General features: G+C 37.2%; 1 protein-coding gene across 2 annotated transcripts; it reads right to left on the bottom strand.

Annotated features, from left to right (window-relative positions):
• Positions 1 to 1,314: 1,314 nt before the first annotated feature.
• Positions 1,315 to 15,262, bottom strand: LOC107832490 (sialyltransferase-like protein 2). 2 transcript variants are annotated; one of them, XM_016660342.2, is made up of 12 exons: positions 14,982 to 15,262; positions 14,781 to 14,854; positions 5,861 to 5,950; positions 5,505 to 5,582; positions 5,223 to 5,323; positions 4,128 to 4,320; positions 3,958 to 4,048; positions 3,819 to 3,883; positions 2,880 to 3,034; positions 2,682 to 2,763; positions 2,151 to 2,260; positions 1,315 to 2,014 (listed from the first exon to the last, which is right to left on the bottom strand). In XM_016660342.2, the coding sequence occupies exons 1-12, from the start codon at positions 15,067 to 15,069 to the stop codon at positions 1,801 to 1,803; spliced, it is 1,341 nt and encodes a 446-aa protein (XP_016515828.1). In that variant the 5' UTR covers positions 15,070 to 15,262; the 3' UTR covers positions 1,315 to 1,800. The 2 variants fall into 2 exon arrangements, with proteins under 2 accessions (XP_016515828.1, XP_016515829.1); XM_016660343.2 differs by lacking the exons at positions 14,781 to 14,854; positions 14,982 to 15,262 and adding an exon at positions 7,930 to 8,057.
• Positions 15,263 to 16,212: the final 950 nt, after the last annotated feature.

The following is a 16,212-nucleotide window of genomic DNA, read 5'->3' as shown; positions in this document are numbered from 1 at the left end:
CAGCTTTTGGCGGAAGTCGTGGTCGGAAATGCTTCCTTTCTCTTTGGTTGGTTTTTGACAGGCTTTAGGAGAAAGGAATCTGCTGGTCAGTGATAAATATCAGCGCAAGCGAGCTTCTCTTACTTTGTCCCAAATTAGTTGTCTTGTTTTGTGAGACAAACTATGTGAACTTTGACCAATGTTTTAAAACGTATTTTTTCATCATTTTGATATGAGAAAAATTGCACGTGTAGTACTTTTTGAATAGTTTGTGAGTATCCAAATTTAAATTTTAAAATATTGAGTTTATCTAATCTAATTTAGTCTAAAAAATTAGTCAAATTGACTCTCTAGAAGTAATACATGACAACTAATTTGGGACAGGGGAGTACAATTTATTGATTATTCTGAATCGACAGCCTAGGAGATTCTGCAATTAATCTTTGGGTACTCATCCAGAATCTTTTCTTCAAGAACTTCTGAGAGTTCTGCTTTTCACGTAGGTGGATTTTCAGAATGTTTTGGGACTAGTATTGAAACGAACGAACTGATAGTTTAGATGCCATTTTGTTTTGTTACTCCATTAGCTTCCCCTCACCTTTAATTTGCTTCTTGGAGTTCTTGGCCAGCAAGACCACCAGATTCGAGCAGAACCCTATATATCTTCTAGAGCCAGCAAACTGCAGTTTCTATTCTAGCAAGTAATTCTAATTTTGAGTCCTTTTGTATGGCCAGATGGTTTCTCGACTTTGACGGAAGAAGTCGGGTGGTATGAAACATGATCCTGGACAGATAATGGTTCTTGTGTATCATAAATAGTTCAATGTAGGTGGACACCAGTTCTCCTGATTGATTGGACGAATTATGCGTATTAGTTTTCTGTTAAGTTCCCTTATGAAAACAATAGAGGGCCTGTAGAATGGGGGAGCAAGCATACATGATCAGTTATATAACATTCGTTCTGTTAATTTCTTTTTTTTGGCAAAGAGATGTAAGAATCAATTTGCGAGGATATAAAGGCATTATATTGTGGTAGTTGAGAATGGCTTTTTATCACCGTGGTTATTTCTGGCTTCTCATTCTGAAACATATCGGGATTGTTTTCCAGACTGCTCAATTGCCAGGTTATAGCAATGTGGAGGTTATGAAAAATAAAAATGGCAACCTTGTTCATTTCTGGCTTCTCATTCAGAAGAGGATATCGGATATCTTCCAACTATATACGTCAGATAAGTGGTATGAGCCATTGCCCTCGCTGCTCATTGAAAATAGAATTCAAGGACTCCAATGATGTATGTTTTGAAACAGGAAAGGGGAAAGAAAAAAACCGAAAAAGAACAAAAATATGAATTTTATATCTCAAAATGAAGTTTTGTTGCCGAAAGACACCATCAATTAAATGGACAAGGATCCTAAATTTTCTAATCCATAAAATAATGCCAATTACTGCTTGACTTCTTCATTTCATGCTAAAAACAAACAACTACTCGTAGAAGAGAGATGATACCTGATATACATTTGAGAGAGTTAAACTTGAAAAAGAAAATAATCTGTCCATAGAAGCCACCAAAAGAGTACATAAAAATAAATGGAAAACTCATGTCGTGTAATTTGGTAAGAGTCACCATAACCTTCCACGTGCCTGTCAATAAGGCTTAAACCAACCTTGTGTTCAACATTCAGGTCTCAAGCGCTGCGAACTCTCAAGACGGTTGAGCGGTCAAGAAATGCACATAAAAGAATATTAGCAGGCCATCTTCCCAAGGCACGCAAGGCACTTTTCACAGAATAACGCTGAAATCTGGTCTAATGATCTTAGTGTTAGTTCAGTTTTCTGATTATCAATTTGTTGGTAACTGTGCAGAGTTGGCCATGTCCTGGATTGTGCTCCAAAGGATACATTGTTGTGCCTTTGACATATTTGTGATGTTCACCGGCTGCTCTTCTAAGGGTTGACATGTCCACATTCTTTCCTTTCTGTTTCTTAATGATGGAACATGTAGCCAAAAGATTGGTCGATCCAGCTCCGACCCTCCTATAGAGACAAGCAGACCGAGCTTAAATGAAATTGTCAAACAATTTGAATAAAGAAATTTGAGAGTACATTGGGATGTGGATTTCTTGACGTTGAAGTAAATGTTATTGCGGCAGCAGGAAATATGATCATTTACCTCAGCAATTTCTCTGATGCAATTCGGGCAGCAGTGATTGAGCTGCGGCTGGGTAACCACTTCACAACACGATTTGGATCCGCTCGCATAGGGGAATGGATTTTAATAAGCTTTAAAATTTTGATAAAAGTTAGATGTGCAATTTATCAATGAAGGAAATTCATAATACCGTGAAAGAAAAAAAAAATAACAGCTGGAAATGCTTGTTATTAATTCTCTCATGACTGTTTCTCAAGTTAGAAGTATGATTTTAGTGTTTCTCCGGGATGTATCTACAAGGCCGATGTATGTGAAAATGTGTTACAGAAAAATCTGAGATCTCCATGCTCGGTCTCTTCTGTGATAAGTGTGCTTACTTTCTTCTTTGATAATTAACGTTAAGCAGTTAACTATACTTTTCATCATAATATGGCCAACTTCCCACCCTTAGATTTATCGTAATAACTTAAGTGATGATGACATCAACAGGAAAGCCACTATTTGGTGAAAAGGAAACAGATTAGCATCTTTATAAAAGCAGTTATTACTAACCCCTAGGCATTCCATCATTTGATAGTATGCCCTTCCCTGCAGAGGTGTATGACCTTGCCGAGACTCTGAAAAATATCTAGTCCTGAGATGATACAAACACTGTCTGATCAGGTATGCTGGACATGAAGATCTGGTCACTATGTTCTAGAATATTTAGAAAAAAGGAATCTGATATAAGCTGTTTTAGCTTCATCTTACCATTCTTTATAGCCTGGATCAACTGTAAAACCATACATATCGACAGTATCACAGATGGAAAGGGCAAATTCTAGAGCCTTTAGTCCAGTTCCTTTTGCTGCAGAACCAAAGGATGCACCCAACATGAGATATACTGGGTTGAGAATTGGAACTTCCTACAGAAAGACATACCACACAGGAAGGTGTAAATAAATAATTTCCAGTCTGCCTGAGAAACAGCTATATTGTATCATATGGCGAAAGATATATCTAGTTTAAGGCAAGACGCTTTGGAGTGGATATACTAGCTATAGAATAACAAGCAGTACAAAATTCTGATTTTTGTTTTGTTTCAAAAGGAAAACGTCTTCCCAAACAAGATATAAGAAATAACTCACTATAGATTTGACTTAGAAGATAGAGCTTCCCAAATAGCAGCACACAGGTCAGCTTGGATGTACAGTCAGTGTTATGATTATACTTGTGCTTGCATTCGACATTGCAGAATTTCGATGTAGTTACACCACATGACTGACACTCTCAGTTCTTTGGGATGCAAAACTAAACACTCCATTTGTTTTATATCTTCTTTTCTGTAACCATATAACATATCTATTTCCTACCAAACCGTCCAGACAAATAAGTTTGTTCTTCTCTGTTTTGCTACGAGAAAAATACACATTCAGTCTTCTAACAAGCAACCCCTTACCACAAGATAAGCTTGGGGATAATAGTTAACCATTATCATATCAACATGGATAATCACGCAGGTTAACATTGGGCATGGGTTTGTTAGGTGCACCAGGATCCAGACCAAATACTGAACTTTCATGGAACATATTTTCTTACTTCCTCCATCGGTAGACGGTTCTTTAATATAGTCTAAGTCAATGCACATCATGCAAAACAAAAAGATATTTTACAAGTCCATGCATATCAAATGCAGAAGAAAGTACTCACCCGAATCATCTTGTTCATGATGTCATGTATAGTTGTTTTGACTATCAGCACCTCCTTTCCTTTGTCTGTAGAATTTAAGATTTTTAGCATGATTGTAATAAAAGATCAAACCCTACAACAAGTCGAATGGTGCCAATACCATACAACTCTGCTACTTTGTCAAGAGCTTTAGCAGAACCCCTATTAAGAAGGCGAAATGTACTTTTGGAGCCCACAAACTCTGTGTAGTTCTGTGAAAACAATAAAGAAGGGAGGTGTTAAGGGTACACAAAATCAAGTGAAAAGGAAAAGTTGATAAGATCGCAAAACCTGTATCGGTGCTCCATTTTCCCTGAAAACAGCTTCATAGCCATCAATCTCATCGCCAAATTTTGTTCTCAGAAGATCTCCTGAATTGCCAATAACAGCACATCGACCATACTGCCTTGGAACTAATGGTGGTCTTTCTGGAAGTACAAGAGAGAGCTTTTCCATGCAAAGAGTTCTATTTTCACATCGGTTCCTGCACCAGAAAAGTGACGCGTCCGCTAAAATCAGCACACACCCAGATTCTTTAGTTACAGGAAGGTGACGTTCACGTAATCTTCAAGTTCTTCATCAAAGATTGAAGAACTTTTGCCTTACATTAAGACTTTTGCCTTACATTAAGATTCAACAATCCTATGATATACAATTACACATTGCACACTGCTATAAGATCACATAGAAGATTTCAGTTATATTAGATCAAGAAGTTAACAACATAAAGAGAGTGAAAGTGTTGATCACTTATTTCTACACTGTTCCCACCTATTTTGGCAGCTATTTTTTGGTACGTTGGGGCTACAGTTGTAATGCCAAAGACTACTTATGAGCTACTATATTGCTGGTTCAGAAAAAGCAAGGACAAACAAATTTTGAAGAAGTGGAACATAATTCCTGCATGTATTTGGTGGGCTTTACGAGAAGAGAGGAACCAGAGGTGCTTCGAGGGTCATTATAATCTAGTCTAGAGACAAAATTAATTGTCTTTTTTTCCCATGCAAAATGGAGTTTAAAGATGTGGCTGAATCTATGCTAGAAGTTATAGCATCATTACATGGACAGGTGATGTTTATGGCTTAGAGCTAGTCTGGCCCTTTTGCCTTTTACCGCCTGCTGAATGATTCTGATGTAAATATTCCAGCACTTTCTTTGCGTTGTTTTTGCTATTAATGAAATATCCTTTACTGATCAAAAAAGTTAGCAACATAATGTATTACATTAGAAGGACAAGTGTCCGCAGTGTGTTTGCCTGGTTGAAGAAAAATTCAATCATTCCGTTCATGTTTATGCAACTAGTTATGCCATATATATTTAAGAAATTCTATGTGATAGTACCAACAATATCTAGAACCATATGGTCAAAAGCGAGATCACGCTTACAGGAGTACTCCCTTGTTAATCCTCCGCCATGCATAGTCCTCCCATCCATTTGGTAGAGCATCAATGTACTCTTTAGTGAGTACTGTGGTACTGTTCCTCACCTGAGCAATCATCCCACTGTATTTAAATCAATTGTTGTATGTAAAACAATACACAAGCTGTAAATATTAGGTAAGCCAGCTTCAAGCAAATGCTCTAGCTGGAGAAGCAGAACACTTTAATTTCAATAATAACACAAATAGTACAAATTAAATCCTGTAGTCAAGTGAAAAACTTAGTGACCTGTTCCCAAGTAGCCACAGCTTCACATAAATTCAGCTCATATGACAAGCCCTCAAGTTCTCCCGTTTTTGGATCTTTCTATTAGATGTGGAACAAAAAAAGGTGGTTAGTTATTAGCTGAGGATATTCAGCAACTATTTGCAAGTTGCACTTTATGAAATAAGTATCGAGTGAGAGAGGGACAATCTAAGTTCTTGTGCAAGAAAGAGGATTAGACTTTTGATGTGTCAGAATTTTAATAATGAAGAAGATTATTATACTAGCATGGTAGCTAGGACAGAGAAACATGGAATTTTTTTTTTTTTTGGGGGGTGGGGGGCGAGAGGATGGTTGCAGTGCGCGAAAAATAAACTTACCCACTTTGGAACTGTTTCACTGGGAAACCTCATTATAACCTCACAATTGTCCCTGCCACTCACAGCTTGTAAACCTAATCCATTTGCACTCTGCATCACTTTAAAGTTAGCAAATACAACAAACATTTCTGAACAAATATGTTGTCAACTGATCATAAAGATCTAAAAGCTGATGTACATTATGTTGGGTTTTATCAATTAAAATAAAAGAGGTGTGAATGAAAAATGGTGGGAAAAGAAATGGAGGGAAATAAAATTTTGAATTAGTCCCTTTTACAAAGTAATTTGTCCCTCATTGGATAAGAAGAGGAAAATTTTTTGATGAAGTTAATTAGTTTCATTAAAGGGCATCAAGAAGATGCAAAGAGTACAAAAGAGATAGGGTAATTAGCTCCATTTACAAAAGCCTATGCCACTATCAGGGAGCTAATGAAATCCACAAAAGTATCAGCACTATTATCAGGGGTGAGATAGTTCCGGGGTGAGATAGTTCCAGCTAAATAAGTTAACTAAACATGCAGCCTTGAGGGAGTAGAGTGGAGTTGATATGCCATCAAAACATCTTCGGTTCCTTTCTTTCCAAATACACCAAAAAATTGCAGCCGGCACCATTTTCCAGATTTTTCTAATGGATTTGCCAACTCTCCAAAAATACCAACTTTCAAAAGCTTGCTTTGTTGATTGTGGCATAACCCATTTCAGACCAAAGATAGTGTAGAAGAAGTTCCAAATTTCTTTTGCAACTGAGCAGTGAAGGAATAGGTGGTTTACACTTTCTGACTGTTGTTGGCACATGTAGCATCTATTAACTAGTGTGATGTTCCTCTTGATTAAGTTGCCTTGAGTGACACAGGCCCCATTTAGAGACAACCATGTGAAGCAAGTCACCTTGGTAGACACTTTAGTTCTCCAGATATGTTTCCATGGCCAGTTATCTATTATTGGATTCTGGTCACAGAGGTGAATGTATCCTTCTTTGACTGTGTACTTGCCTCTCTTAGAATTTCCCCAAATAAGTTTGTCAGGCTGTTGATCTTCGATGTTGTGACCTAGGGAGCTTAACATTGTGAGTAGGCTGTTGACCTCCCAATCTTGCAAATTTCTTCTGAAAAGTGGGCACCAGGTGCCATTGTCTCTATTTTGAGCAACATCGGAGTCTTTGTTCAAGGCAATGTGATACATACTGGGAAACATGTCTTTCAAAGGTGTATTTCCGAACCATCTATCCTTCCAAAACTTAATACTAGTTCCATTCCCAACTTTGAAAGTTGCATTTTGGAAGAATTCATACCCGTGGTTGCTGATGTTCTTCCATAGATCAACTCCATGAGGAGCGTTGGTTTTCTTGGAACACCAGTGGTTGTGTGCTCCATATTTAGCAACTATGATGTCCTTCCATAGCCTAGATTCCTCCTGTCCATATCTCCAAAGCCATTTTAAGAGCATAGCTTTGTTGTGTACTTGTAGATCCCTGATGCCCAAGCCTCCTTTGAATTTTGGTTGTGTTGCCTTGAGCCATTTCACTAGTGGAAATTTGTGTGTTTTGCTGCACCCTTCCCATAAGAACTTCCTTCTAAGTTTGTCCATTTGCTTTAGGACTGAGGTTGGAATTGGGAACAAAGACACAGTATGTGGGAAGACTGTCCAGTACACTATTGATTAAAGTAAACCGGCCACCCATGGAGAGGTATTGCATTTGCCAAGTTGCAAGCCTCTTTTCAAACTTCTCTAGGACTCCATTCCAAACTTCTCTAGGAATAGGAAAATTCTTGTGCTTATATATAGAAGCACTCCTTCTACCTCTTAAAGAGTTGAGAAGAGAGCAAGCCTCGCGTCGTCGTCGTCGCTCGCTCGGCTTCGGCTATTCGGATTTGGGTTCGGTCAATTGATAAAATTGATTGATAATTTTTTGGACCAAATTTATTTTCCTTTTCTGTCATTTAATATTTCCTTTCCTCATATTTTTGCGCGAAAAATGTTATTTTGGAAATTTTTAATAATTATTTTGATAATTTTTCCTTTCCTAATATTTTTAACAGTAATTCAAAGTTTTATGTCAGAATAGATACCTCTTCAAACGAACAGGCACCTTTGCACCTGTTGGGACTCAACTTTGTTGGCTATAAATATAGAGGCTCAGCCTCATACTTCCACCACCGAATCTGAAAATCTCTCCTCTCTATCTTCTGCATTCTGCACTGTTTTTCAAAGCAAAAACTTAAGCATTTTGTGTGATTTGCTCCGCCATTTGAGTTCGCCAAAGTTCTGTGATTTGAAGTGCCGCTATCACATAATAGTTATTCCATTCTATCCTGGGATGAATTAATCTGAAACCTTGGGCAACTGTGAGGGGATTAAATTCCTTAAGGACATACAAGAAACTTGTGGGCTCAGAATTTTCTATCTTTGTTTTCTTAAACTAACATCTTCTGATTTTCTGGTTTTGAATACACATTACTAACAAGCTTAAGGAATTTAATATTTATTTCTGTGTTAATCTTACTTTCTGGTTTGGGAAACTAAAATCCAAGTGATTTTCTACTCCCGTTTTGGAGATTAAAATCTTCGGATTTTCTACTCCAGTTTGAGATTAAAGTCTTTGTGACTTTCTACTCAATCCGAGATTAAAATCCTTGTGATTTTCTACTCGGTTGTTTGTATTCGGTTTGAAGATATAAAAACTTCACCGAGATACTAATTCTGTTTGTGTCAATTTCTTTTACAGAAAAATGACAACAAGTACGGAATAACAAAATGGTTCTGTTGGGACGACTACTGTTGCAATGGCTACTGCATCTTCAAGTCGCAGAACGCCTGCGCCGGCGATGGCACCGGCAGAAAAGCCCGAAAACTTTTCCGGCGTGGACTTCAAGCGCTGGCAGTAGAAAATGTTCTTCTACCTGACCACACTTAGTTTGCAGCGCTTTATAAGCGAGGACGTTCCAATCTTCGGAGAAGAAACTCCGGCTAATGAGCGGTTTGTGGTCACGGAGGCATAGAAGCATTCTGACTTCTTGTGCAAAAATTATATATTGAGTTGTTTGGAAGATGGCTTGTACAGCGTTTACAGTGTCATGGAAACTTCGAAAGAGTTGTGGAACGCTCTTGAAAAGAAGTACAAGATGGAAGATGCTGGACTTAAAGTTTGTTGCCGCAAAATTCTTGGACTTTAAAATGGTTGACAGTAAGTCTGTCATAACTCAAGTTCAAGAACTGCAAGTCATCGTTCATGACCTCCTTGCCGAAGGTATAAATCGAATCAATATTTTTATTAAAGATATTGATTATATTATTAATTCTAAATTTATGATTGTAGGTGTGGTCATAAATGAAGTGTTTCAAGTTGCGGCATTTATTGAAAAGTTGCCTCAAATGTGGAAGGACCGTAAAAACTACTTGAAACATAAGCGCAAGGAGATGACGTTGGAAGACCTTATTATTTGCTAATGATTGAAGAGGACAACAAGACTGTAGAAAAAAAGTCTCGTGAAAATTCAACAATAATGAGTGCAAATATTGTTGAGGAAGCTTCAACGAGCAAAAAGAGAATTACCCAAGCAAAAAGAAGTTTAAAGTTAATTGCCACAATTGTGGAAAGGTTAGACACAAGGCTGTTGACTGTCGTGCACCAAAGAAGGACAAGAAGAAAAGCCAAGCAAACATGATTGAGAAGAATGACGAAATAAACGACTTGTGTGTCATGCTTTCTGAATGCAACCTGGTCGGAAATCCTAGAGAATGGTGGATTGATTCTGGGGCTACTCGTCATGTTTGTGCTAACAAGGAGTTGTTTGCTCCTTATGCTCCCGCTGGTCCCGACGAGACAGTTTTTATGGCAAATTCCGCTACTACAAAAATTGAAGGAACGGGCAAGATAGCTTTGAAGATGATTTCCGGCAAGATTGTGACTCTAAACGATGTCCTTCATGTTCCTGAAATGCGGAAGAATTTAGTCTCGACATCACTTCTAGTCAAGAACGGCTTTAAGTGTGTTTTTGTTTCTGACAAGGTTGTAATTAGTAAGAATGAAATGTATGTAGGAAAAGGTTACCTTACTGAGGACCTTTTCAAAACTCAATGTAATTGCCATTGAATATGAATAAAATTTCAGTTTCTTCTTACTTGCTTGAGTCAAATAATTTATAGCATGAACGTTTAGGACACGTCAACTTCAAAACTTTGCGAAAAATGATTAATTTGGAAGTATTGCCTAAGTTTGAATGCAATAACTCGAAATGTCAAATATGTGTGGAATCAAAGTATGTTAAACACCCTTATAAGTCAGTTGAAAGGAATTCAAATCCTTTAGACTTAATTCACACAGATATTTGCGACATGAAGTCAATACCACCTCGCGGTGGGAAAAAGTATTTCATAACTTCTATTGACGACAATACTAGATATTGCTATATTTACTTATTTAATAGTAAAGATGAAGCGATTGATGCATTCAAGCAATACAAAAATAAAGTTGAAACGCAACTAAACAAAAAGATCAAAATGATAAAAAGTGATATGGGTAGCGAATAAATATGTTTGGAACATGGCATTATTCACCAAACAACTGCCCATTACTCACTGCCATCTAATGAAATTGCGGAAAGAAAAAATAGAACGCTAAAGGAGATGATGAATGCCTTGTTAATACGTTCTGGTTTACCTCAGAACTTGGGGGGAAAGCTATTCTTACAGCTAACTGAATACTCAATCGAGTTCCCCATATAAAAACACAATCCATTCCATAAGAAAAATGAAAAGTAAGAAAATCCAACTTAAAATATTTTAAAGTGTGGGGGTGTTTGGCTAAAGTGCAAGTCCCTAAACCCAAAAGGGTAAAGATTGGACCAAAAACCGTTGATTGCGTCTTCATAGGATATGCAACAAATAGTAAGGCATATCGTTTTCTGGTTCATAAATCAGAAAATCCCGACAATCATATTAATACGGTAATTGAATCAGATAATGTTGAATTCTTTGAGAATATTTATCCGTATAAAAGGGAATGTGAGTCGTCTAGTGAAAAATCTAAGCGACCTCGGGAAGAAGCAAAGGAAAGTACTTTTAATGAGGAAAATCTAAGACGTAGTAAACGTCAAAGGACAACTACTTCCTTTGGACCAGATTTTCTGGCATTCTTGTTGGAAAATGAGCCTCAAACGTTCAAAGAAGCAATGCCTTCCTCGGAAGCACAATATTGGAAAGAAGCAGTCAATAGTGAAATAGAATCCATATTAAGTAATCATACTTGGAAATTGGTTGATCTTCCTTCAGGAAACAAACCTTTGGGTTCTTAGTGGATTTTCAAAAGGAAAATGAAAGTTGATGGTACTATTGACAAATATAAGGCAAGATTAGTTGTTAAAGGGTTTAGAATGATAATGAGTAACGACATTGCTAACATAAATGCTACTAAGCGCAGTGTTGTGAAAAGCGGGCGCTTCCTCGCTTAAAGCGAGAAGCGAAGCGAAGCGACCCAACCACCGCTTCTGCTATCTGAAGCGTAGCAGGTATTCAAAAACGGTCGCTTCCCACTAAAAAGCGAGAAGCGACGATGCGAAGCGAGGCGACTGAAGCGAGCGTTTCTCTGTTTTAAAGGGCTGCCAACCTTTTTAATTAAAAAAGCTATTTTTTTATTAAAACATATCGACCACCAGCAGCAGAGAAAGAAAGAGGCGACTAGGGTTCCAAGTTTTCTACACTTTTTAACTTCAAGATCATCAAGTTTAGTCCAGGTATGTGATTTCTTCTTCCTCCTCCTTCTTCTTCTTCTTCTTTTTCTTTTTCTTTTACTGTTTCAGCGTCCAAATAGCAGCGAAATGCTGGCGAATTTTTTTTCCCTTCAGTTCTTCTTTCTCATTCTTCTCTTCTTCTTCTTCATTTTCTTGCACTGTTTTAGTGATAAAAAAGCTGAAATGCTGCCCATTTTTTCGTTTCAGTTATACTGCCCTTTTTCGTAGTTGATGAAGAAGAAGTTGAAGAAGATGACGAGCAATACAATAATGATAGTGGAATACAAGAATTTGACAATCTTGTAGAAGAATAATATGCTCATTTTGTGCTTTAATTTATGCTACTCTTTAGTTTTTACATTGAAGTATTGAACATTTGCTTACAGTTACATGTGTTGTCTATGCAGTATTTATTTTAATATTCTTTTTAAATTCCGCTTCACTTCAAAAAGCGAGCGCTTCGCTTCTCGCTTTAAGCGAAAAGAGGCTTGTCGCTTTTTCTCGCTTCACGCTCTTCACAACACTGACTAAGCGCATGCTTACTAGTAAGTTTGATATGAAAGACTTAGGGGTTGCTGATTTAATTTTGGGAATTAAGATCCTTAAAACTCCCCAAGGTCTAGCTTTGTCTCAATCTCATTATATTAAAATGGTACTTGAAAAGTTCAAATATTTGGACTTTAAAGTTGCAAGAACGCCAATTGATTTAAACCATACTCTTGTAAAGAATAAAGGTCAAAGCAAGTCTCAATTGGAATATGCTCGAGTGTTGGGAAGTTTGATGTACATTATGAATTGTACACGACCTGATATAGCTTGTGCGATAAGTAAGCTTAGTCAATATACAAGTAATCCCGACCAAGCTCATTGGATAGCAATGAAACTAGTTTTGGGGTATTTGAAATATACCCAAGACTATGCATTGCATTATAATATTTATCCCGCAGTTATTGAGGGATATAGTGATGCAAATTGGATCACCGGATCAACAGAATCAAAATCCACAAGTGGATACGTTTTTACCATTGGTGGATGAGCAGTGTCTGGGAAGTCGTCCAAACAGGCATGCATCGCCCGCTCTACAATGGAGTCTGAGTTTATAGCTTTAGACAAGGTCGGTGAAGAAGCTGAATGGCTCCGGAATTTCTTGGAAGATATTCCATTTTGGTCCAAACCTTTGGCACCTATATACATAAATTGTGACAGTCAAGCGGCAATAGGAAGGGTTGGGAGCGTTATGTATAACGGGAAATCTCATTAGATACAACGAAGGCATAATACCGTTAGACAACTACTCTCTAGTGGAATTATCACAATTGACTATGTAAAGTCAAAAAGATAATGTATCAGATTCGTTTACAAAAGGCCTAACTAGAGAGGCGGTTGAGAAGTCATCAAAGGGAATGGGACTATGGCCAAGGACAAGTCACTGTGGCAGTAACTCTACCTAGGAGACTGGAGATCCAAGATCTAGGTTCAAGGAGATCAAACAAAGTCATTAGTGACGGTTAAACATTGTCAAATAAAATTTTGGTCCATTCTCATGATGAAGACAATGTTCAGTAACAAGGATAAAGCGTTAAAGCTTTTTAATGGTTTCTAAGTTTGATACGGGGTATATCAAATAGTGTATCTACAGGATAACACGTTTAGGAATCACCTATGTAAGTGTGAAGTGTAAGCCGCTTCAAGAAAAATTTTGTAAGGCCAGTTCTCTACGCACTTATGAAACCAGGCGATGTTAATGAACACAAGAATGAGAACCAAGACGGTTAAGGGTTGATTGTGTGACGTATGGTTGTCTAGGTATACACTAAAGTTCGACGGTTCAAAGATATCAAATCTACCGATTGATCGAGTATATCCGATATATGTTCACTACGGAAAGTTCAAAGGGAAACCTACTTATCCAAATGAGATTAATCCTTACTTGCGAATCACATAGTTTTTTCATGCATGTTTTTTCCGAATAGCCATTCCCCATTCATGTGGGGGATTGTTGGGTTTTATCAATTAAAACAAAAATGCTGGGAAAAGAAATGAAGGAAAATAAAATTTTGAATTAGTCCCTTTTACAAAGGAACTTTGTCCCTCATTGGATAGGAAGAGGAAAAATTGTGTGCTTGTATATAGAAGCACTTCTTTTAGCTCTTAAAGAGTTGAGAAGAGAGCAAGTCTCGCGCCGTCGTCGTCGCTAGCTCGGCTCGGCTTCGGCTTCGGATCTGAAAATCTCTCCTCTCTATCTTCTGCATTCTGCACTGTTTTTTAAAGCAAAAACTTGAAAGTGTGGAGCACATAAATGACCACCTTTTTGCATTTCCCTGTGGCAGCGCAATTTTGGGAACTGTTTCTCAAATTTATCGAGTTGAATGAGTGATGCCGACTTATTTTGATGTGGAGATGGATGTAAGTTCAGATAAAATTGAAAGGGATGTGGAGAAAATACCAGCCTGCATTGCTTGGGTTTTGTGAATGAAAGATCCCAGAGATATTTTTAAGGAAATCCTGCGACTGTACATACTTTTAAGTGTTTTAGTATTTTAGCTCTCTGGCGTAAATTACATTATGTTTTATGAGAATAGTTTGGTAGATCCCATAGGTGCATTACAAGAAAGCTGATCGTGAAAGGCTGGTTCTCTTTTGAAAAGACCAGCACTATCTTAGTGCTTTCCTTTTGGGCATTAATGAAAACTTTTGCTTGCTTAGAAAAATATTATTCTTCAGCTTTTATCTTAAACTTATGAAGAATGTCATTCCACATACTCAATCAAGAAGAAAATGCTACAGACATATTTAAACTAATGATATCAGAAAACATACAGAGAGGTAACAAACACTGACCCAAGCTAAACCAATATTAGCCTACTGCCTAAAAGAGCAAGCTACTAGTTCTGATCTTTGTACCGTAATTTAACATGAAATATTATTTAAAAGACGTTAAAAGATGCTAAGTTTTTAGCATCCCGATCTAAGTTAGTAGTAATTAAACAGTAATATATCCATGAAGCCAAAATTCCTTCATTTTCTAGCGTCCCCACAATGCAGTACGAAAAAAAGTGCACAAAATAGAAGTTCACCTATGCATTTGACAATTCAGATACTTTAAAGCTTCATTAGAGCAATGAGAACAAACTTCCATATCAAAATTGAAATCGCATAACCAAAAAAAAAAAAAAAAAAGTCCAACTCACCACGCACTTCTGAAAACCACTCTGTAGAGTTCGCAATGCCTCCAAATCCTCATCCGAGACATGATATGATCCATCTACACATATAACGAACAAATTTTATCACTTCATTCACATTCACAAGTCGGTGCACAATTAAATAGTAAGTTTTTTTCCTATATTTTGGTGCGAATAAAAGAACGGGTAAATGATTTATCTACGCACGTGGAGAGGAGAGACCAGTGATGTAGATGAGAATAGCTCCAAGTCCAGATGCCAAAGCAACTAAAAATGCCAGCTTCAATAGCTTCATCTAAAATCAATATTAATACTTCGTCAATTTTCTGAACTTCAATCGATTAATCAATGAATCTATTGCTCTCTTTTCTCTGTGTGTGCGTGTGACTGTGTGAGTATGGTGAGCGTTAGATCTGGAAGAGGAAATTGAAACTGTCTTAATTTTTCGCTCTCAAATCAGGGGACACACTGATGCACCGGAAGCTTCCCTTTACTTTTTTGCCTTTTTAGTTTTACCAATGAAGTTTAAAAGCGTGTCTTTCGGACACACCAACTTATTTTGTACTTCAGTTTAGGCTCCCAAACCTACAATATTCCTTCTACTGCCCATTGAAATACTACTAATTCTATTTTGGATAGAATATACTCGTTCATTTGGAATGTACAACATATATTTTGATATTTTAGAGTTTCCAAAACAATTTTATCATCCTACTTTTTCATCTTCCTATTTACTTATAATATAAGTTGCCCTTAAAATTGCTTGAAGAATTAATCCAAATAGTCGTCCACCTAATTTTTTAAACTAAAAATAATAGCTGCAAGTTCTGCTTCATCTGATATGACTTTACAAGAAAAATATTGTTATACACCGTTGTCACGACCCGAAATTCCCACCTTCGGACCGTGATGGCGCCTAATATTTCACTTGCTAGGCAAGCCAATATTAGAATAATATTATCCATTTTAAAATAAATTTTAAATTTATTAATAACAAAGAAACAAATGCGGAAGTAAAGTCTAAAATGTAGTAAATAATCCATTAAAATAACGATGTCTAAATACCATCCCATAATTGGTGTCACAAGTGCACGAGCTTCTAGAATAATACAAATAAATGTCTGAATAAAATAAAGCTGTTTGAAAGCAAACACACAGCTAAAATAAGATAGACAGGGACTTCAGAACTGCGGACGATGTGCAGTTATACCTCAAGTCTCCTCTGAGTAGCTAAAATTCGAGCAAGTCTATGGTACGCCGCTGTGACCAACTCCGAAATCTGCACAAGAAGTGCAGAGTGTAATATCAGTACAACCGACCCCATGTACTGGTAAGTGTCGAGTCTAACCTCGACGAAGTAGTGACGAGGCTAAGGCAGGTCACTTACATTAACATGGACGCAATAATAGTAATAACCATAATAATAGAATTAAATCAG

Source organism: Nicotiana tabacum, chromosome 4, assembly GCF_000715075.1.
Source record: "Nicotiana tabacum cultivar K326 chromosome 4, ASM71507v2, whole genome shotgun sequence".
Taxonomy (NCBI): domain Eukaryota; kingdom Viridiplantae; phylum Streptophyta; class Magnoliopsida; order Solanales; family Solanaceae; genus Nicotiana; species Nicotiana tabacum.
The sequence above is the reverse complement of the archived record's forward strand: the minus strand, read 5'-3'. Positions and strand labels throughout refer to the sequence as shown.

Coding starts and splice junctions, on each gene's coding strand:
- LOC107832490 (XM_016660342.2), bottom strand. CDS start 15,069: ATGAAGCTATTGAAGCTGGCATTTTTAGTTGCTTTGGCATCTGGACTT. Junction 5,324..5,504: donor CTGTGGCTACTTGGGAACAG/GTCACTAAGTTT, acceptor ATGATTGCTCAG/GTGAGGAACAGTACCACAGT. Junction 2,261..2,681: donor AAATGATGGAATGCCTAGGG/GTTAGTAATAAC, acceptor AAAATTTTAAAG/CTTATTAAAATCCATTCCCC.